The sequence below is a fragment of the Culex pipiens genome, chromosome 1 (assembly GCF_016801865.2).
Source record: "Culex pipiens pallens isolate TS chromosome 1, TS_CPP_V2, whole genome shotgun sequence".
Taxonomy (NCBI): Eukaryota; Metazoa; Arthropoda; class Insecta; order Diptera; family Culicidae; genus Culex; species Culex pipiens.
This window is the reverse complement of record NC_068937.1, coordinates 118,900,112-118,923,657: the sequence shown is the minus strand read 5'-3', so window position 1 is coordinate 118,923,657 and position 23,546 is coordinate 118,900,112. Positions and strand designations below refer to the sequence as shown.

Genomic DNA, 23,546 nt, shown 5'->3' with positions numbered 1-23,546 from the left:
CTTTTCAGAAAGAGCACACGATTTTAAACCAAACTGCATCAATTACTCAAAAGTGATGATAATGCATATGGGACATTTATGCGATCAGGGGCAGTGTAGTCCTATCAACAAAGTCAAAAAAGTTAAATTGAAGGAAAGTTTCTGAGCATATTTTTTCCTTTGTAATTTTTTTTAATGCGAGAAAACTAAACTTTTTTTCAACTCTGCCAATACTACGAATCGATCGCAAAATCACCTTTAAGGTGAAACGGGACACCAGCTCTTGGACAACATCTGTACAACCTCAATCAATGAGCTCGACAGATTGCATGCTATCGACCTATTTAGCGTCTTCAAAAAAAATAGAACTTCGTAAGTTAAGGCATTTTCCTTACCGGTGCTTACAAAAACTCGAGTCATGGTGTCAATATGGCGCAGCCTTCTAGTTTCACCTTAAATACAGATTTTCTAATATTTCCATGCCCATTTTGTATTTCCAGCCCGCAAATTGTATGGAAAAACTAAAGATGCCAAAAAGCTTTTTTTTTACATGCGAAATGCATGGACTACGTTTCATTCGAGTAGAAATTTGCGAACTGTCACAATGTATAATGCAACTGTTGACACTTTTTGAAAATTGAGTTTTTATTGCCACAGGCACAATTTTTTGGGGTTTTCGTTGTTTTTCTGCAGCTTAGGCCATTGCAAGTTTTATTTCATGTTTCAAAAATCAGGGGGCAAAAAAATGTAATTGAAATCCCCTGTACAGTTGATTGTAAATTACTGAAAATACATAGTACAACGTTTATTTTTGTACTTTTACTAAAAAAGGGTATTTTTAGACATTTAGCAATTTTTGAATTTTGGGACCACAAATCGTAAAAAGACATAAAACTTTAGCAACAAAAAATTTTTTTTTTTCATATGCTCATTGTTAGTCAGCAAATTTTTGTTAGTAGCATAACTGTAAATATGTATGAAGCATTTGCGATAGTTTCTACTTAAAAACTTTGAAATTGTTGTGTTTGCAGAGAGAAATTCAGGTTTTTTTCGTTGATAAATGAACTAATTGAAAGTTAATTATAGTAATATAACTGAAAACTGTTTGAATCTAAATTGTTTGAAGCTTATATTGCTGAATTTTGCATTTTTTTTAAACTATGTCCTTATAGAACCTTACGAAACCCTGCAAGTAGCAACAACTCCGGAAGAAAGTGGCTTTTGTTTGCAACGAATCACAATCGCGATGTATCTAATTGCCCTCCCCCCTGACTTGATGATGGGGAATGGTCGCAGCCCAAGTTGACACAACTGATTGCTGTGCGCGAGACTTATTGCTTAATTGTGTCGATTAGGTCGACCCACGCCCATGATGACCTGTTATAAGTTTGGTTGGTCAGATTGTGCCCCGGGTCGGCATTTTTTTTGGGTCACATGACGCTCGGATGTTTTAGTTGATGTTTGTTAAATTTAAGAAACTTGCTGATTGCGCTTTTTCGAACATGATACATCATTACCCTTTTCCGTTGGCAGCTGTCAATTGCTCGCGTAACCGTAACTTAATGCCAAAGCGCACCATGTGGACCCGTTCAATCTTCCTCCCCAAAAATAATGCTTCGATCACAGCTCCTCGGGCAAAACAACCGATAATCCGAAAAGACACCCATTTATTGCGTTAGCACGAAAGTGAGCGGGGGCAATCAATCAAATCTTTGAACTACGCGGTGGCGTAAACGAAGCAGAAAATATGCAAACCCATCAAAATTTGTGTGCGGTTCACCTTCAACTTGAAGACTCTTGGAGAGTAACAAGTTCCAAGTTAGGGGAGGTTGACCTATGCGGTGGGCTTGTGATACCACGCACTGAAGACTCATGACTCTTGAAGGTATGACTTCATCTCAACCGGTTGAAGAGAGACTCTCTCGACCTTCGTCGAAAAGACAAATGGTCAGTTCTTTACGAAAAATACGGTTTAAGTTCACTCAAAAACAACTTTTTTTTATTATGACAACTTCAAAAAAAAAAGTAATGTTTTCAGATTTTTTTTAAACTTTTAATTTGTCCAACAAACTGGGTGCCATTTCCATAAAGAATAATTCCACATCGATGACGTCGCTGGTCGTCGCGGTGGCGTCACACCAACAGCTACTAGAGAGACGACCTCTTGTCGCGCGTTGTCTCCGGACGGCCGCCACGGAATGAACCGGCGGTGATGGCGGAGACAGTTTCGTCATGCGGCGTGTTGTGTCAGTTTGCGCCGCAGATTCGTGTCTTGAATTTCTATCTCCGGCTTTGGGCCAAGAGTGGTGTGGGGGTTCTAGCTGGGTTACCACCCCTTCATTCTGCGATTAAATGTTTCAATTAAGTAGATGATAAAATGAATAATGCAAATCAAATTTATATTGAAAAGAGTTGTAATGGAATTATTTAACTAAATTTAATTTGTTTTCGATTTTTTTTTAATTTTTTCCTGGTCAAAAGGACATTTGAGCAAATTTTGTTCTACAAAAAACAGTACTTTCCTATTTTTATGTTTTTCTTGGTTAATTTTTAGTTGTTTATGTTGCATTTATTGTTTAGTTTATATTTGTTTCTGAAATTATTCTGTATCCAATATCTATGGGTAATTCTCTACAAACTCACACGAAATCGGGAAAAGTTGCCCCGACCCCTCTTCGATGTGCGTGAAACTTTGTCCTAAGGGGTAACTTTTGTCCCTGATCACGAATCCGAGGTCCATTTTTTGATATCTCGTGACGGAGGGGCGGTACGACCCCTTCCATTTTTGAACATGCGAAAAAAGAGGTGTTTTTCAATAATTTGCAGCCTGAAACGGTGATGAGATAGAAATTTGGTGTCAAAGGGACTTTTATGTAAAATTAGACGCCCGATTTGATGGCGTACTCAGAATTCCAAAAAAACGTATTTTTCATCGAAAAAAACACTAAAAAAGTTTTAAAAATTCTCCCATTTTCCGTTACTCGACTGTAAAAAATTTTGGAACATGTCATTTTATGGGAAATTTAATGAACTTTTCGAAACTACATTGACCCAGAAGGGTCATTTTTTCATTTAGAACAATTTTTTTTCATTTTAAAATTTCGTGTTTTTTCTAACTTTGCAGGGTTATTTTTTAGAGTGTAACAATGTTCTACAAAGTTGTAGAGCAGACAATTACAAAAATTTTGATATATAGACATAAGGGGTTTGCTTATAAACATCACAAGTTATCGCGATTTTACGAAAAAAAGTTTTGAAAAAGTTACTTTTTGCGTTTCTCTTTGTTTCGTCGTCCGTGTCTGTCGTGGGTGACCATGAACGGCCATGATCGATGACGACCAACTTTTTCAAAACTTTTTTTTCGTAAAATCGCGATGACTCGTGATGTTTATAAGCAAACCCCTTATGTCTATATATCAAATTTTTTTTAATTGTCTGTTCTACAACTTTGTAGAACATTGTTACTCTAAAAAATAACCCTGCAAAGTTAGAAAAAACACGAAATTTTAAAATGAAAAATTTTGTTCTAAATGAAAAAATGACCCTTCTGGGACAATATAGATTCGAAAAGTACATTAAATTTCCCATAAAATGACATGTTCCAAAATTTTTTACAGTCGAGTAACGGAAAATGGGAGAATTTTTAAAACTTTTTTAGTGTTTTTTTCGATGAAAAATACGTTTTTTTGGAATTCTGAGTACGCCATCAAATCGGGCGTCTAATTTTACATAAAAGTCCCTTTGACACCAAATTTCTATCTCATCACCGTTTCAGGCTGCAAATTATTGAAAAACACCTCTTTTTTCGCATGTTCAAAAATGGAAGGGGTCGTACCGCCCCTCCGTCACGAGATATCAAAAAACGGACCTCGGATTCGTGATCAGGGACAAAAGTTACCCCTTAGGACAAAGTTTCACGCAAATCGAAGAGGGGTCGGGGCAACTGCTGTGTGAGTTGGCGGAGAATTACCCCTATAGAATAATTTAACAATCAATCAATCAACCATTCAAGTTTGACTAAAAAGGGGTCGTACAACTCGAATTTGATGTTGAAATTAAAAAAATATAGAAATACGAAAAAATGATCTTGATTCGATTATCCAAAGTCACACAGCAATTCCCCACTAAAACAGCATGATTCGTAAAAAAAGTTTTCCGATCTGGCTCAAAATTTTTCTAGGGAATCCTTGGCCGAAATAATTCGACCCGTATTTTTTTGTTTGGCCATTAGGGAGACCCACGCCATGTTAGGGTGGTCCGAAAAACTGCAATTTTCGTCGATTTTCGCAAAAACCACTTTTTTCAAAAAATCATACCTCCGTGCCATTTTATCCGATTTTAGCTGTCTTAGACGCAAAAGAAAGGTGATTAGTTTGGCTATTTGAGAAAAATAGTAAGAAGTTTCAAAAATCTAGCTTAAAATTTGAAAAGGTTGGGAATAGCTGCACATACAAACCTTCGGATAATCGAGTCTGAATAGTGTTAAAATTTTCCCGAAAATGTGGTTTTCTGTTAAATTTAAGTTTTTTACCCTTAAAATAGCAAAATAGCATTTTTCTTATTTAGCGTCGTTTGATATACCTATTATAAGTATTTTCAAAAATACGACATTTTGTGGATGTTACAGGATAGTAACGTTACCTTTTTAATTTTTTTACTCACAAAATTTGAACCCAAAAAATCATCAAAAACAGATTACAAAAAAAACAAATTTTGAAGCAAGAAGGTTAAATATTATTTGAAAGGTGATTTCTAAAGCTCATAATGGTCAAATAGCATTTCAAGTGCTGCCAATCCTTTTTTTAATTTTTGAAATATGTCGAAACAAATTTCAGCATTTTGTTAATAACTTTGCATATGAAAAATCAGTTTTTAAATCTAAAAGAACCTTTTGAAAAATCTGTTTCCATCGAAAGCCGTTGCAAATATTTGTTCAAGTTTACGCCTCTCGACTTCTCGACTTTGGGCAGAGTCGCAATAATCAGTTTTAAAAAATCGTATTTTTATAGAATATAGAAAAGAAAAGTAAAAAGAAAAAAAACTTTTCTCGGTTCTCATTTATTACGGAACTCGAACAATATTCACAAAAACGTTAAGAAATTCCAAATATGCCAAACATTATCATCAACGCAGGATAATGCTTGTCAAATCATTTGCTGTTGATGTAAGTCATGTTCTGTTGAAATGTTGCATTTTATTGAAATAATATTAAAAAACACAGTGGTTTTGTATTTGCTCTTGAAACCTGAAAAAAAACGCATAAATTAACTGATTTTTTTAGCTTAAATAATTGATATTTTCATCTGACAAGTCTTCTTATAACCAGATCAAATTTTCACCACAAATTTATTAAAACCAAGCTACCCAGACTGTAGTAGCTTTGTGGTTTCATCAATCAATTTAACTTGCTCTCTCAACGAAACGAACTCTCTTGGTCACGGTCACGGCAAAGGTGTGGTGGGGCATCATCTTCTTCGCTGACATTGAATGAAACTGGAAAGTGAGTTTTTTTTCTTCTTCTTCTTTGACTCATCGCTTCGACTTTTGCCATACTACTATCTTTGCTCACTCATTTCACTTTTCTTCTCTCTTTTTTTTCTCTCTGTTTGTATCTTTCTTTCTTTCGTTTACTTATTTAGGTTTTAATTACATTAGCATCATTTCTCCAGCTCTTTCAACGATGTTTACTCTGCTGAGCCTGGGTGTGTGTTTGTGTCGGAGTTGATGGCATCATTTGCCAGCGATTTGTATGGCGAAGGCACGCAAAACGCTTTGTCTTCATTTTTGCGAGCAACTTGCACAACTTATTGAGTCACACTCACACGCTCGGTTCTGTAGTTGGTCAACTCGATATATAATGCCATTTCATGCCTATCAAGATAAAGGGTCAGCGGCAATTTGTCGCTGAACGGTGAGTTATGGTCTGTTTGTTTGTGACTCGGGACGATTGTTTACGCGACCCGAGTGTTGAAAATAATGTGAAATTAGTCAAGGCGTTTAAGTTATTTTACGGTGAAAGAGAGGCCGGTCTAATTAGCTACAATTAACTTTTAGTAAGACTTTTGTAATATCGTCTTATCATTAAAAAAAAATATCGCAATTTTTAATCTTGATGAGTGCCATAATTTGGGTCTTTGCCAGTTGCGATAGAGTCAAGATCTCAAATAAAGTCAAGATTCTGCACTTCACGTGGAAGGGCATTGTACCTAGCCACTTCACATCAAGCATTATAGAGATAGAAAAAAAAGAGTTGAAGCTTTCCTTTTTTTTGTCCATTTTTCACAAAAACCGACTGAATTTAAAAATTTAAATCATCAACTGTTACAATTTAAAAATGAAAACAAAATCAATTTTTAACCAAATTTCGGTTTTTTAAAAGCATTGGAAAGAAAAACTCTTAAGAAAATTTTAGGGTTGGAAGTGTGACTTGTTTCATGTGACTTTGAAAATGTTTAAAAAATGTAATTATTTCTGGAGTCAATTTTGGTTGTGTTTTTGACTTATATTTTATTTATTATATGTTTAAAAAATATGTATGCACTTATTTTTGTATTATCCAGACTATGCCTCTAAGCATTTTTTGAACAATTTGATGATAACGGTTTCATTCTAGAGTTAAAAATGTGAAAAAAACATGCAAAAAAAAATTAAAAAGGTGGCTGTAAAAATATGAAAAAAAACTAAATAGACAAAAGGTAATATTAGGAGGTGGTAGTGTTAGTCAAATACTATCAGAAACAAACATAAACTATACAAGATAAATGCAAATATAAATACTTAAAATTATACAAGAACACCCAAAAACCAGATAAGTAAAGTTTTTCGCAAAACAAAAGTTGCTCAAAATGATCTCCTGAACACGAGAAAAATTAAAATTTTTGAAATAAAAAATTTGGGCATATAACTTTTGTGATAGTATATAAAACTTATCTAAACAGTATATTTAGGAAGATTTACTAATTATTTAATTTTCGTTTCGATGGTGATGGTTCCATTTTTGTAATTTTCTCTTTTTTGTACATGGAGATGCTAAAAAATATAAAATAATAAGGAAAAAAATCAAATGCGAAGCGCCTGTTACGTCCAATTAGGCTGACGTTAGGGATTTGGCACGTTCACCGGAACAAGCCCCTGACAGCCCGCCAAAAAGTCATTTTTGATACATTCTACTAATTGTAAAAAATTATCAAATTGTGGCAGGGATGACATTTTTAATCAAGAAAGAATATAAAAAAATATATAAATTTTGTTGATACATTTTTGAGGTCATCAAAATTTCCGAGCCTGACATTTTCTGGCTTTCCTTGATTTTTCCAGTTCAAATAAAACTTCGTGACAATTCCAAGTTTTTTCTGACTTTTCCAGAAATCGAAACCATGAGTATGCAATAATTTTAGTGCTAACTATTCTATGGCTTTAAAAAAATATTTGCTTTAGTTTTGGCGAAATCTTCATTAAATTTTAGCAGCAAAATATACACACAATTCCATAAATAATTGAATTATTTAGAGATAACATTCAAATTGCACGTGATTCTAGGAACCTCGGGGACCTTGTTAGAAATTTGATTTGGCCACTTATTTTGATACATCTATTATAGTGTTCGATAATAAGATAGTCTTTATTGCTATTCATCTCAAAATTCTCAAAAATGTTTGGCATTTGGCATTTGAAAAACCTATCAAAGTCAATCTGGGCTATCAAAATCACCCCAGTTAACGGTATGCTTCTCCACGAATTGAAAAATGTTAGTCTATACATTAATCAAAATCATAAAAAGTTAATTTAACAGTGATAATAACATTAGCAACGTCATAAATGACAATCTGTCACATCCGTCCCTCCCTACCGGCTACAGTTTCGCTCGAATCAACCAACTGTGATCACAATCGTTCGCATTTATTGTTTCACTGTCATGATTGTCATACTCTGCAAATAGACTTTCCACTCGTCATTCCATTAGCTACAGCTGAGCCACCTCTTCGCTTCCCTCCTCCTACACTTCTTCGTCGGATCAGCAAATCATCGCCAATAACATTACATTATTACGATGATTTCGCCTTCGTTCCTCCGCAATGCCATAAATCAATCTACACCAACACCTGCGAGAAACTGTTTGTGTGTGCTCCTCTACACGCAAAGATAATCCTTATCACGGTTCACGACTCCAGCTGATCCAGCACCGTTCAGTTGCGTTTGTTGTCACTCACCGATATCACAATACTCGCGCGGGTTCAATTTCGATGACAAATTGTCGCAACTTTCAACTTTTAACCATCAATTTTACAACATTGCCGCAAAACGATACGACGAGCACGAAAAAGATAAGGGAAGCATTGCTAGACTAAGCCGTTCGTTCCCTTGGAACCGCTCAGCCGCAAAACGTCGATAAGGCTTCTTCCCGCTTCCCGACGGTCTATTTCCCATTTGACACGCACACACACACATGTATTTGCGGACACATGCACATATAGACACTGTTACGCAAATTCGATATTGTGACACGCTTAACCCTGTGTAGTTTTCGGGTTTTTTTTTTTCTGTTCACTATATTGAATAACACTATTTTAGTTGTTGATTTAAGCAGGTCTAAAAACTAAATGTATTTATGTTCTTAGTCGTTTTAGTACAATATTTTGCTTAGTTTAAAATATCAACTTTAAACAGTTGTGTGACACTAAAAAAACAATATTTGTATGTGAAATATATAAACATCACACTACTGAAAAATTCAGTTTTGCAGATTCAGTAAATTTACCAACTTAAGTGACAAGTGTTTGTATGTTTCATGAATAAGAAATAACTATTACGTCAATTGATAAACATGAAGTTCTCTCTCATCAAGTTTCTGCATTAACCCTCTACTGCCCAACTATGTTTGCGAAATTTTTTATTTTTCCAGCGTTCAGAAGGTAATTTTAAGCAACTTTTGTTCTACGAAAAACTTTATCTCTCATGTGTTATTATCTTATGATATTTTAGCAAGCTGTTTTTTTTTATTTGTCTTGCTCTTGTTAGTGCCTTAGTAATAGAAATTATTGTTCCAAAATAGATTATGATGCAACACACAGCTGAAAGGAACTCCAAAACTCTGTCATGAATTGCAAAAGAACTGATTGTATCTTGATTATTCACCAGTAAAATCGAATTGAAATTGAAAAAAATATCTTCTGATCTGTTAACCCTATCTAAAGTTTTTAGCACTTAAGCAACACTTAAGTGTTATTTATACAATTTTCTTTAGGTCTGAACTCAGATATTTTCAATAAAAAAAACCTTGCCCGGATCTATCATTCGAACTATCGTCGGATAGGTAATCAAAAGACCATTCCAAAGAGTGCAAAATATCGATGATCTGATATCCCTATCAAAAGTTATGAGCACTTAAGTGTTATTTAAACATTTGTTTTAGGCTGGATCTCAGATATTTTCATGATGATGATCTGACAACCTTATCAAAAGCATATTAATGTGAGGAAGGCATCAGGCACCTTAAGGAGATTCAAATAATATACCTTTATAACGAATTTTTAATTGTTGTAGATTATGCTTGTATTTCATTTAAACTAGTTTTTTGTTGTTTTGAGAAAAATTATGGTAATAGATTTTTTATCGATTTTAAGGTAAGCGGAAGGAAAAATGGTTTTCCATGCCTGGATTTCCCAACTCTGAAAATTTTAGACTTGTTTTTATAAAAAAATTGAATAAAAGGTTGCTGGGTACAAAATTTAAAAATACGAAAAAGCAGTTTTTTTATTATTTCACTCAATCACACAGCTTTCCAATATGTTATCTTGAAAACATTGAATTGGAGTTTAAACGTATGAAAACGAAACTTATGAGATATTTTCTGATCAAGGCAAGAGGGAAACCTGCGTAACTATTCATAAAATAAAATATTAATTCATACAATTTCAAATTAGCTTTGAATGAAGTTAAACAAACCTTATAAGCAGGGATGGAATAGTTAATCGCAAAAAAATCATTTTTGCGTGCGAACTTTTTTCAAAGAGAGAGGAGACAAATCACGCAAAAGAAAATCGCTCCCGAACTTCTCCAAGAAAATCAATCTGCTGATGATTTTTTGTGAATTTCCTAGTCAGCACCACTTAAAAATATTTATTTCACTTTGTTTACACATATTGCCCATCTACAAAATGTGACAGGTCATTTTTCGACGTGTGACGTTACACTTGCAAGTGTAGTAGTGAAAAAGATGTTCCGCCGAGTAACATGATGATGATTTTTTAGATTCCTTTTACTGATCTTTCGTGCGCGAGAGAGGAGAGCCATGCTCCCTACGGATTTTTTTCTCTTGATGAACGTCCAATGATTTTCTTTTGATGATGATTATTCCATTGCTGCTAATAACAGAGCAAAAAATCCGATGTTAAAATCGCATGCAAAAGCATGCACATCACCTTCGTCAAAATAAACTCTTAATATTACACACTGCATGTACAATTTTTGCAACACACAAAAAAAAGTTGCAACCAACGGGATTCAAACCCGGCACCAACAGTAAGGACTGGCGCCTTAGCCCACTCGGCCATCAGACCGATGTGAAGTTGCATGGATAAACGCATATATGAGCTTGACATTTCGGTCAAGTAGGTTTCCCATACTGATGGGCTACATATTTCAGAGTGTAAAATCACATAAAATTGCATAAAATAATGCAATATTTATTTTACACCCAGGCCTTTTACACGCAGCTGGATTACTACTTTTTTAGCTGTGAAGCTAAAAAGTTTCAACTGAAGCAAACAACAAACCAAACTATGGATATTGAAAGGACAAAAAATCAAGATATTAAATAATCGGATAAGTTTTCAACCTTTCAGGCATAGATGATGAAACCATGCTTCCACATCGTCACTCGCAAAAAAAAAAAAAAAATAGATAAATAACAACGTGTGACAAAAAATTGTCAAGAACCGATTTTGCTCCGCTCATGTCCAATTTTATTGCAAAATTCCAAAAGGAGATTACTCTGGGAACCAAAATCCCAAGCATTTTCATGACACGTCTTGAAGCACAAGTTATGTTTTTTCGGTGGCACGTTGAAATTAACTATTATTAAATTGATTTATTTGATGATAGCCTTCAAAAAAGAACATAGAACTAACCGTTACAAACTATTTTGATAAATCAACACAGCATCCAGAGTTTTTTTTTTGAAAAGGACCAATAAACTATTGTCTTTCATATGTTTATAGGACCTTATCAAAAAAAACTCTAGAAATGTTTTAATTGTCAGTATGAAATTACAATCAGGACCTGATTTTCCAGAGCCACGATTATCCGAAGTTTCTATTTTCGGAAGTTTGTTTGTTTGTTTAAACATTGAATAATCAAATCAAGAAAAAAAAAATCTTCTTTTTGATTTTCTTATTCTTAAAGTGAATGAGAATTAGAAAAGAAGAATTGAAAGAATACACTTTTAATTAGGTAACCTAAAACATCAAGAATAAAAAAAATGCAGATCCTCTCATTTCAAAAGTATAGTATTTTATAGTACGGGAATTTACGTAAAACTGTAGAAAAATATGTTTCAATGAAATCTAAAATATTTCTTAAAATTTTGACAGCAGACTTATTGCTACAAAATTAAAATGGTATCCAGAAGCAAGGGTAAAAAAAGTTGTCAACGTATTTTTTTGACGGTTTGATAGAAATCATTATTTTCGACGTGTGCTACTTACTCAATCCAGCTAATGGTAAAATAAGGTATCAGCAATATAAAATGTTACTTATGTTAGTAATCCTTTTAACTCAGAAAAGAATGTGGTATCGTGACAAAAACTCCAATTTACACCAAATCAATGTTTTCCTCTGTTCAGCGAAAGAAACCTACCAAAAAACATTAAAACTTGCACAAAATCTCGCCGTCTTATCACTTCTCTCGGAGGTCAAAATTTTCCACTCTTTCTGTTAGCTTCTTCCTTCTGCTGAAATCCTCCCCGCAAAGGAAACCTCCTCCTCCACAACACAGCACAACAATATAACACCGCACGGATGACGTCGCGACGCACAAGCCCACCCACACTCACTCACGCAAGCAAGCACGCAGCGAGCAAAATTCCGTTGCAACTCGCGACTTGCCTCACTTGACTGACTTGCGACAACTTGACGCGCGATGATGCACTCTCTCGCACACGACGACGACGACGCCGAAAGAGACCGCACACGACCACAGCAGCGCGTACACGACGTCGACCAGACTCGTGCAAACTCTTCAATGAAACTGAAAACGAAATCGCGACGCCCAGCGGAGGACCAACGACGGACGTCGGGGATGGCGTCGTCTTCGGGTCCGTGTCAGTTAGTCGTCGTGCTCTTGGTGGGCTCTCGTGCTGGAGGTTGCAAGCATGCTTGGCAAGCCCATGGAACTCACTTTCCGGACTGAGAGGGTGTGTTGGTGCGCAGATATGTATCGACAAATTTGTTATGATTTTGCACGCACTCATTTCGTTGGCTTTCTGCGCACACATTTAAAACGCTTACTGGAGAAATTATTGCTGTGCGGTGAAAGTCATGAAATCACGGGTCGGCGTGAAAAATATATTCAAAAAATAATTTGATCGCAACAATAAAACACACATATCGAGGTGTTTAAGTCTACACATAGTTGAAAAGTAAAACAACTAAATGTACATTGAACAGTATCGGGGGCACTTTCAAAAAGCAAATTCAGCGATTCCATACAAAATCCGATAATTTTTCAAAAAAAAATTCAAAAATGTAATGAAAAAGAAGGCTAACCAACTGAAAACGATTTGAAATGCATTTTCCTGCGTTTAAAATCATTTTCAGCATGTCTGGGATCGATCAAAAATATTTTCAAGTTTTGTGGAATTCAAGCGCAAAAAAAATGTCTTCATTGCTTGGATATTTTGAAAACTAATGATTGCAAAACAACTAGGCAGGTGTAAAATACATTTAAAAACTCTTTTCATTTCAATGTTAATACCATGGCTTGTAATTTCATTTTTAACAACCCTCCCCTTCCTCGACTTTGGCCAGAGTCGAAGGACATAAACTTCAAAAAATATTTGCAACGGCCTAACTGTATTCAGCCATTTTTAATTTGTCTTGGTAATTTTCATTTAAAGTCCAACTCTTTGGAAATGTGGCGAGCAAAACCAGGTTCAGTCATTCTAGAACCATGATTTTTTTGTAAATGTGTTTTTGCGAAAATCTTTAAAAAAAAACCCTCATTTGTTGGATCATCTTATTTTGGACAGGACCACCATGTGAAAAAAATCTTTTGTCTTCGACTAGAATTACGTCAGTCAACCATCAAAAATTTACAAAAAAATATTGCGCAAGCTCATATCAAGTAAAAGCATGAACTTTAAGGTCGCCAGAAACAATAAAAAAAAATCAAACCATCCACATTAACGACCCCCGGGTCTTTTGTGGTCTCTATTGCAAGTTTCTGCTCGAACCTAGGAGTCCGAAGGCTTGAATGGGGAGAGCACTCAAACCTCTTTCTACTCCAAGGAACCTTCCACCCCAGTGTTTGAACTGACGACCTTTGGATTGCGAGTCCAACCGCCGCCAGCGATTCCACCGGAGTAGGCTTGGTTTGGTGTGTTGTTTGTACTTATGGCATGGAGACGACTCCTACACCTGGAATGAATTAACGGCCTAACAACCAAGGCCGAGACCGACATTTTACTTCCTCATCCGTTGGAAGGTTGGAGCAGATGGGAATCGAACCCAGAATCATCCACTTACAAAGCGGACAGCGTAACCATTCGGCCACGCACTGCACAAGTGCACTTTGATTTTTTTAAAAATAATACTGCAGAACGTTTTTCCTTCAAAGTTTGTATGGAGAATTGAAAAGGTTCAAAGCTCTTGCATACAATCCAGAAATTGCATGCAATATGTACAAGGAGCGAACCGCTCTATTTCTCCATACAAACTATGGCGAAGAACCATTCGACCTGTTCTAAATATGTGTAAAAAATTAGAGTGCAAACTTTATGCTTTCCCTCGACTTTACCATGTCCAGAAACTTGATTGGTCGCGACCGTGCCATAGCTGACAAGGCTGCAATTTTTTTATAAGTTTTTTTTTCAGGAAAATAAATTTATGTGGAAGTGAACACTAAAATTTCAACAAAATTCTAAATTACTGAAAATGATAGAAGTTATGTAATAAAATAAAACATAAGCTGTATCGTATGAACGCCAATAGCGTTGGTATTACTTAATTAAATCATTGTTTAGGCCAATGCAAAACATCCAGAGCGAAGAGAAAAATTTTGAGATATAATTTTTACACTAAAATTCCAATTGTTGTTGAAAAAACGGGGTCCCGTCATATGGGGCGAATCGGGACATCAGTTTGAATCGGGACAAAACTGGGAAAAATATTTGAGTGACATTTTTCTGCATTTTGTCCTTTGTTAGGAGTCTACTTTTCTCACAAATTGTTTCTAATACTTCGAATTTTGATATTCTCTTAAAGCGAGTTTTTCACCAATGTGTAACAGGTCGTATCGAGGTGCTCCGATTTGGATGAAACTTTCAGCGTTTGTTTGTCTATACATGAGATGAACTCATGCCAAATATGAGCCCTCTACGACAAAGGGAAGTGGGGTAAAACGGGCTATGAAGTTTGAGGTCGAAAAAACATAAAAAATCTTAAAATTGCTCGCATTTCCGTAAAACTTCATCAATTCCAACTCTTTTAGATGCATTCGAAAGGTCTTTTGAAGCCCTTTAAAATGTGTCATAGACATCCAGGATTGGTTTGACTTTTTCTCATAGCTTTTGCAAATTGCTGTCAAAAATTGATTTTTTTAAAACCTTAATATCTTTTTGCAACAGCCTCCAACACCCATACTCCCATAGGTCAAAAGATAGGTAATTTCATGGACTATAAGCATATGGTATTAACTTTTTGGCCAATCGCAGTTTTTCTCATAGTTTTTAGGTTTTTCTATAACAAACATTTCACAACGTTAGTTTTTCCCCTGTAGGCCGCCGTAGCGGCACTTTTTGGTCTCAATTTTGTCATATTCGGAATCCTCGGACAATTTTACGAAAGTTAGAAGTATTGGAGTTGTAAATTTGATTGGAAAAATTGCCATTTAGAATGAATTAAAATATTTTTTAACAATTTGTTGGATTAGGTGTAAAACAGGTTTTCGCCTACTTGATACAGCATTTGACGTATTGATCACAGGGTAAATAAGATTTATTTCTTTTTTCAAAAATATTTTATTTAATTATTTTTAAAATCAAAATTACAACTCCAATACTTCTAACTTACGTGAAACTGTCCGAGGATTCCGAATATGACAAAATTGAGATCAAAAAGTGCCGTCTTCTTGGCCTACAGGGCAAAAACTAACGTTGTAAAATGTTTGTTCTAGTAAAATCGAGAAACTATGAGAAAAACTGCGATTGGCCAAAAAGTTAATACGGTAGGCTTATAGTGCATGAAATTACCTATCTTTTGACCTATGGGAGTATGGGTGTTGGAGGCTGTTGCAAAAAGATATTAGGGATTTAAAAAAATCCATTTTTGACAGTAATTTGCAAAAGCTAAGAGAAAAAGTCAAACCAATCCTGGATGTCTATGGCACATTTTGAAGTGCTTCAAAAGACCTTTCGAATGCATCTAAAAGAGTTGGAATTGATGAAGTTTTACGGAAATGCGAGCAATTTTAAGATTTTTTATGTTTTTTCGACCTCAAACTTCATAGCCCGTTTTACCCCACTTCCCTTTGTCGTAGAGGGCTCATATTTGGCATAAGTTTATCTCATATATAGACAAACAAACGCTGAAAGTTTCATCCAAGTCGGAGCACCTCGATACGACCTCTAGAACAAACCAATATTTACCTCTAGAACAAACACAATATTTACAAATACTGCCTCTTAAGTAGAGCTTCAAATATAATGGATAAATAATTTTACAACCCAAAATAAGAAAGCGTGGTGGAATGACATATGAACATGGTATAGCTTTTTAGTTTGACGCCTTATTTACACCGATCTCACACAAACTCCCAAAATTTTGTTTTAGTGGTGTCCGTGAGCTCATGTAAGAACTGACAGTTCGTCCCTTTTTTGACCTTGTCAAACCAACGAGGTTCAAACTAAAAAGGGTCAAACCACGGATATTTTAGTATACTAGCCTTATCAAAAACGTGACCCATAATCGAAAAAAAATTAGGCTAGAAAAAATGTTGTTCAATGTTTTTGTTCCTCATCTCTCATGTTCTCTCAGGTAATTTTTCAATCTGTGGTCACAGCATTCCAAATTTGTCATAAAGTCTTTGTTTGATTAAAAATGCTAAAATAAGCGTTGTACAATGTTTGTAGTGTGAAGCACTTACAATCCACTTTAAAATGTGTAAAATGATAATTTTAATTTTAGTCAATGATGATTATTTTTGTACTCTGATTTTTTGGTCTTTACTTTTATTTCTGATTTTTTGGGGATTTTTTGAAGGGGCGGGGAGACAAAAAATTGAAAAAAAAATCGATTGCTTTATTTTAGATAATGTTTTAAAAACGATTTTTAGAGTTTTTTTAAAGGACCTGTAAACATATAAAACACAATAGCTTACAGGGCCTTTAAAAAAAACTCTAGATTTGGTCAGTTACAACCCTAGTCATCCTAGCCTCCCTAGCAAAACCTCAGAAAGGGAAAATCCCCTTTTTTCCAGCAGTTTCCCTTTTCTTTACGCAGTGACACTTTCGTTCAGCATTATTGGCAGTGTGCCAAACTTGACGTTTCTCTTTCTGCTATCATTTCCTTAGCGAAACAGGACACTCACCAATTCTGCTGTAGAACACGAGTGTCACCGGTGAGTGCTCTTCGGTTCCCCTCGGTGAGGATGCTAGATAGTCCTAGAAAACGAAATGAAGCGCGCAAAAACACACACACGTGCACGTGTCTGAGGGACTTTCCACGTGGGAGGTTTGTTTAGGTACAGCACTGGTTGTCACTTTCGCCTGCAAGGACGATGACACGATATTCGACTGTTGGGGAATTTTTGTGGTGTGGAAGGATTTTACGTTCTTTAGGGCAGTGTTAACTTGCTGTTCACTTTTTACGCATTTTCTGTAAGACTTCACCCTACAAATGGCATGAAGAGTTCTGCGTAGATTTATTTTGATTTGAGTTTATTATATTTATTGCTAGAACAATTAGAGACTTATTTTGTTAGACTAGTTTGATATCCAAATTACTATAATGGTAGATCTTTGTATATTGACTTACCTTCAAAAGGGGGGAATTGGGACTACAGTCTGAACAGGGACAACAATTTTAAGAGCACTTAAAAGCTTGAAATTTGGAAACGGATGTACATATTTTATTGTCTTTAATCTGCTACAACAAAACCTCTAAAATATAAACAATGTGGGGCTGCAACATGGCAAAAAAAGATTTCTCAATCAACCCCATGTATGCTTGTTCACCCCAGATGACGTTTTATGTCCATTTTTAGTAGCAGGGTGGTGTTATACATTGCCCCAAAGAATATATTTTAAAACATAATGTTATAATTGCTAAGGTATTTTAATCTTTTCTGTAAGTTTTTTTTTATAGTTTTTTCTTACTCTTGATAGTGCCTTAGTTAAAGAAATAATTGTTCCTAAATGGATTATGATGCAACACACAGCTGTAAGGAACTCCAAAACTCTGTTATGCACTTCAAAATAACTCATTGTATCTTGATTATTCACCAATAAAACCGAATTGAATTGAATTGAATTGATATTTTAATCACTAGTGGATACACTAGTAGACCCAATTAGCATTTTCACAAGTTATCACTATTTTAAGCACTATTTCTTCATTTCTTGTGTTGAACCATGAAATCTGAAGATTTTTTAACAATTCTGACATTTTATTGATTGCTTTTATGCAGAAAATAGCCAGTTTTTTTGCCTGTTCTAGACCCCCTATAATCCGATGAGATTAGATCTGATTATGGTATAAAAAACAATAGTTCTTGATTCGTTGTCAATTCTTACGATTTCAGACACATTGATTCTTTTAACACAAACGTAATAATCATTTTCATGATTGAACAAAAATGCATTTAAGATTTATGATTTTTGTTGTAAAAGTGCAGGGCTGATTTCAAATGTCAAATTTAAAACGCTTATTTTGGCTAAAAGTACAAGTTAATGTAAGTTAACATGGTTTTGGATTAAAAAATCCATTTGAAACTGTGATTTTATTGTATTTTTCATTCAAAAAAAAAAACCTTCGGGGACATGCTAAAAATGATTCTTAACGCAGGGGAATGCATTTTTAGTTGATTTCAGCTGATTGCATTTGAATTTCTATTGACATTTTGAGGGATTTTTTTTAAAACGTTTGATAACAAGGTCGAGCTTTTCGTATTACCTGATTGATGGCAAGCTTTTATCTTAAAATTTCTTAACCTTACACTCTATCACCACAGCTCAGGCAAGATTCTTAAATCACACTAAATTATGAAACAAACCGGTTAAAAACAAGGTAGTTATAGTCCTACTTTTAATTGCGGATGAAAAGAATTTACACAAGCACAGACGCGTCATTTTATAATTACGTCATCGTAAGTATGGAATCTGTGATCGTTAAAGCGATTGAATTTCATGATATTGGTTAGGAAGCGTATTTGAAGTAATTTTTTCATGCATATTTTGTTCAGGAAAAAGAACTTAAACTTTGCATTATTACCAACGTTTAAATTAAGATTCCAATAAACCAAAACGTTAAAAAGTTCCAGCTAGCATCAATCACCATCTCAATTGCACCAAAGACACAAACTTTTTGAAGAAAGTTCTCATTTTCACCACTCTGGTTTAGAGATAGTGTTTGTGAAATATTTCACCTTTGGTCGAGTCATGTTGAATAACGAAATCCCTATCGAAATTAGCGATCTGAAATATTTCAGAAGGGTGAATCGACAGTTTGACGCCTAAGGTAATGACTGTGTTTTTGCCTTCTTTTAAACAAACCTATTTTAACCCCTTTTAACATTTTTTTTCGTGATGGACCACAATAGTTTTGAAATAAAACTCATTTTGCTTAATAGTATCGTAATTTTCTTTATTGGCTTTCAAGTAGCTTTCCTCGTCAAAACAGTTGATACAGAGCTGAGAGTGATTTCTTAGTCGAGCTTACTTGTTTTTTTTTCTTTATATAAATTTCAAACATATTCCAGTAGGCGCAAAATGCTATGGCAAATGCAGTTGTCCGTTGTCTCTTCCGTTTAATCCTAACGAGCTAAAAAGGGCTAAAGCTGCATCGTTCTATACTGTTTAAGGGTAATGCAATGATGCAACGCGCGCTGCCTGGTTATGTCTATCTTACAAGGGAGTGGTTCAATCATTTAGTTTCTTTTTTTAATAGGGGAAATTTTATTAATAAGTGAACAATCGCTATTAATCTTTTGTTGCTTAACAATATCGTATTTCTTTTAAATGTTTAAATGAAAACAAACGGTTGAACATCTTAGCAAGCTGAAGAAGAGAGTCAAACGAGAAAAATCCAAGAAGAGAAAGCGGAAGAAAAGAGCGAGAGAGAGAGAAACAGCGACAGCGAGAAGAGAAGAGGAAAGAGAGACAGAGCAAGAGCGGAAGGGAGAGGTGACAGTTTGAGAGAGAAAACACCGGATTTTATCGTTTTTGTTAAATACTATTGTTCTGATTTTATTCTGACAATTGTTTTTTTTTGTTTGTTTTCTGCTGGTTTCTTCCTTGGTTGGGGTTTGAAAGGGTGTGTGTGTTTTTGTGTTGGTTTTGCTTGTTTTTTTTTTTGCGTGTTTTTGTTTGAATGTAATGCAAGGTTGTTTTTTTAATCGGTTTTGTATAATTTTATTTGCTGTGTGAGTGTGTGTATGTGTCTGTGTTTCTGTTTCGTTCTCTCCGCTTGCTGCGATTGGAGTGTTTGTGTGTGTTTCTGATGAAGAGAAATATTGTTTCCTTTATTCTTAATTTTATTCTGTGTGTTTGTGTTTTGTTTCTGTTCTACAGCTGTTATAACGAGTTTTTCTTCTTTTTCCTTTATTTATTGGTATTAATTTCAAATAGCCTGCTTTTCTTTAAATTTAGCTAACTTGGTTTATCTGCGGTTTGTTTTCACTTTACATTTAAATGGGTTTCTTGTTTTTTCATCTTGCTGAAATACTTTTTCTTTTGTTTTTTTCTTCTTCTTTTTTAATTAGTTTACAACAATCGGGCAGTTTTATGTGACGCGTTGCTTACTTTTTCTGCTGTTTTTTTTGTTTGTTTTCTATTTGTTCATTAGACGCTTGGATTTTGTTCAGCTTCTTACTGTTGTTGTTTGTTGCATGAAATTGTTGTTTTATCTCATTCACCATCTAAAAATCAACAATTTTCGCGTTTATTTTTCTTCATTTATGCACTAATAAATAAGAGTTTTCTTGTTAACTCTCTTCTGCTTCTTTTTATACCATATTTAAAAAACCTTCCGCGACCGTTCCGCGAGTTGTTCCACCTCTTTCTCTGCGCGCGCGCACACACACACACTTAAACTGCCCGTGAGAAAGAGGCAGAGGATATTTAGGTGGTGTTCTTCTTCTCGCCCCGACCCCGGCGAAAACTGGTAAGTTTCCACCGCACAGGTCAGGCTCCGACGGTGGAGCGGAACGGTCCGTTTGCTACACAGAGAGAGAGATAGGTAGAAAAAACTAGAGAAAAACAAAACAATATAAAAGGGTGTCAAATTGAAGAGAAAGAGAGGGTGTGGTGTGTGGCTGTGGACGGGGGGCGGGGACTCGAAACAAAAGAAAAAAAGGTCGAAACGAAAATCAAAACTCGGAAAACGAAAACAATCGAAACTCAAGCAATGCTCAACGGAAACGATGCTGGATTGCGGGGTTTGAGGGGGGTGGGGCGGGACCTTGTGGGGGTGAAGGAAGTAAAGGAAAGAAAGTGTAAACACGTGTTCGTGAGAGAAGGAATAAAAACAATCTTTAAAACAACTTTTATTCACCTCTAATATATTCACTTCTTTCGTTAACAATTTTTCCTTGCGCTTATCCTTGTTTTTTTACTCATCTTAGTTTCTGCTACTAAATTTTAGTTCTTTGTTGATTCTTCTCACTACTGCTAGAGTTTCTTCATTATTTTTAAATTTTTTAAATTAGCTTTTCTTTGTAACTAACAACGAGTTGATTTCATTTCTTTTTTATCTTTAATTTATTAATAATAAGAGAATGATGAAAGATAGAGAGGAGTGACGAAGGGTTGACGCGGGATCGGGAAGAGGGGTGTGGAAGGCGTGGCTTAGAAATCCATTCGCAAAAGGGGGGCGGGGCAATACAACGACAAGATAGAGGTGTGTGTGAGTGCTTAAACGAGAGCACGCGCGCGAGAATGTCTCTGTGTGTGCAAATTTAATGTATAAACGACGTTTTTACAATCCCACACACACTTGTTGACCTTGTTTTTTTTCCGTTCGAAAGTTTTTGCGGTTGTACGCGTGAAACACGGAAAGAAATCGAACGACGATCCGCAGGCAGGTGCCGGAAAGAGACGAAAGTAGCGCACACAAATCTACCTTTCTCACTGCGCTCGCTTGCTGTGTGTGTGTGTGGAAAAACCGCAAATTTCACGACCACTATGGCAAAATTACTATTCGCGCACACGCTAAATGTGTTTGTTTCTTTGTTTGTTTTTGTGACAGTGAGTGTGATGGCGTTGCGCGAGTGACTTTCTCTTTTTCTTCGTTTACTTTTACTCTTTCTCTCTCACGAATTTCGGGGGGATCGTGCGCGTGCGCGTGCGAAAGTAGTTCAAAGGGGGGCAGGGGAGAATGCGGGGAGTGGCGGGGCGGGGGATTGACTTGATGAGGACGGGAGATACTGCTTCTTATCTTCTTCACGACTTCTTCTTTTCGCTAGTTTGCTTTGCTTCTGCTTCTTACTGCATGCTGCTTGCTTTTTTATTTACTTTTACTTCGTGTGTGTTTTTTTTTTCTTATGTGTGTTGTGTGTTTCTGTGTGTGGAAATCATAATTTATAACTTTATATAAATTTAATAATTAAAAAAATATAATTACTTTTTTATGCTCATTTTTTGTTATTTTTTCACTGTTGTTTTATTTACTTCTCTTCGCGTTTTCTTCCTTTGCGGCGATTTCCGGCTTTCGTTTTTCTCTGTTCTTCCGCAGGTTGCAGGGTTGCAGATTTGCCATCTGCCCCGTTTTTTTCCCTCTCGCATTCTCTTTTTTGTTTTTTAATTAATCTTTTTAAATATAAATTTGTTGACCTAGTAGTACGTTTCTTGTTCTAACCAGCCGCCTGGGTTGCGTCTCAAGTAGAAACGACGAATCTCGTCGTACACGAAGATGGACAAGCTGAACGGCAAGGCTGGCAGCCACCAGACGAACCTGTGGACGGAAAGAAGAAACGTGAGTTTAAGAAACATAAATCATTTCCTAATAAGAACTTGTTTTTTTTTCAGTTTGCAACCATTTACAAATTTAAAATTGAGTAGATGTCTCTAGGGCGACTTTTGACGCTATAATCACGAAAAATAGTGTCCAGAGCATTCGTGGAAATACATTGTCCCATGCCAAATGTTTCCGGATTACCACAACTTCTAAGCCTAGTCATCAAATCTCGGAGCGTACGGCGGTGTGGCCCCACGCTTTGTGCAAAAAACTCAATCCACTTCAGCGAATCATCTCTGCGGTAAACTTAACGCAGTATGCCTGGCCGCTTTAACGTCTGGGATGCGTCAATGCATGCTAGTGCAATGGCACACTACCAATGGCTGCGCTGATAAGGGAGCTCACGCACACAAGCTTGCGGTGCGTAGCAATACACAGAATTGGTTGACATGTGTGTGATATGTTGCAGCAAGCAGGTCCGTCAAAAATTCATCCAACGGAATTATTTTTTAGCCAAATTTAGAAGCAGGTAGGTAACTAGTCTAACAAGAGTAAACAGTTTATTGACCAATTTTACTAAACAGTTTATTGACCAATTTTATGTAAACAGTTTATTGACCAATTTTATCTATCGGGATTGTTGTGTGAAACAAGCTAAAAGTGCGACAAAAACTCGATCTTAATTTGGGGAAAAAATCTCAAGTTGAAAGGAGAATCGAAGAATTCCACCTCCGCTAAAATAAATATTATGGATCTGTCCGTTTTATGAATACATATATTTTGTAACGAAATTAAATTTATTTTTTTATATTTTTCATCGAATTTAGTAGTTAGGCTGTTTCAAATATTTTTCAAAGTTTATGTCGCCCCCCTTTCAAAGTTGGCCTGAATAATCAGGGGGCAAAAAAAATATTTTTTCGAAAAACTTCAAAATTTTAATGAAAATTAAAGTTTAATCAACTGAAAACCAGTTAAAATGCAATTTCCCGCGTTTATAATCATATTTAGCATGTTTGAACTCCTTTGAAAACATTTTGAATTTTTATGAAATGCCAATGTACAGTCCCACAAAAAAAAAATTTTTGCGAAAAAAAAATTACGTCAATACCTCGATATTTTCAAAACTAATGATTGGAAAGCAACTTTACGCCTGTAAAATGCATTTTGAAACACTTTTTTCA

The 23,546-nt window shown here is 35.4% G+C and overlaps 2 protein-coding genes across 10 annotated transcripts in view; both read right to left on the bottom strand.

Moving 5' to 3' along the window:
- Positions 1-12,211, bottom strand: part of LOC120429813 (sodium/calcium exchanger 3) — a 164,339-nt gene extending 152,128 nt beyond the window's left edge. For 4 of the 6 annotated variants that reach the window (XM_052706745.1, XM_052706741.1, XM_052706749.1 and 1 more), the window contains exon 1: positions 11,837-12,014. The gene's annotated coding sequence lies outside the window, so the exon portion shown is untranslated. The other 2 variants (XM_052706752.1, XM_052706753.1) reach the window with 2 other exon arrangements.
- Positions 12,212-19,723: 7,512 nt separating this feature from the next.
- LOC120429815 (sodium/potassium-transporting ATPase subunit alpha) overlaps positions 19,724-23,546 on the bottom strand; it is an 84,303-nt gene continuing 80,480 nt past the window's right edge. For all 4 annotated transcript variants that reach the window (XM_039594872.2, XM_039594873.2, XM_039594871.2 and 1 more), the window contains one exon: positions 19,724-22,362. In XM_039594872.2, the coding sequence (XP_039450806.1) occupies positions 22,242-22,362 (121 nt within the window). In that variant the 3' untranslated portion in view covers positions 19,724-22,241. The remainder of the gene's footprint in view (positions 22,363-23,546) is intronic.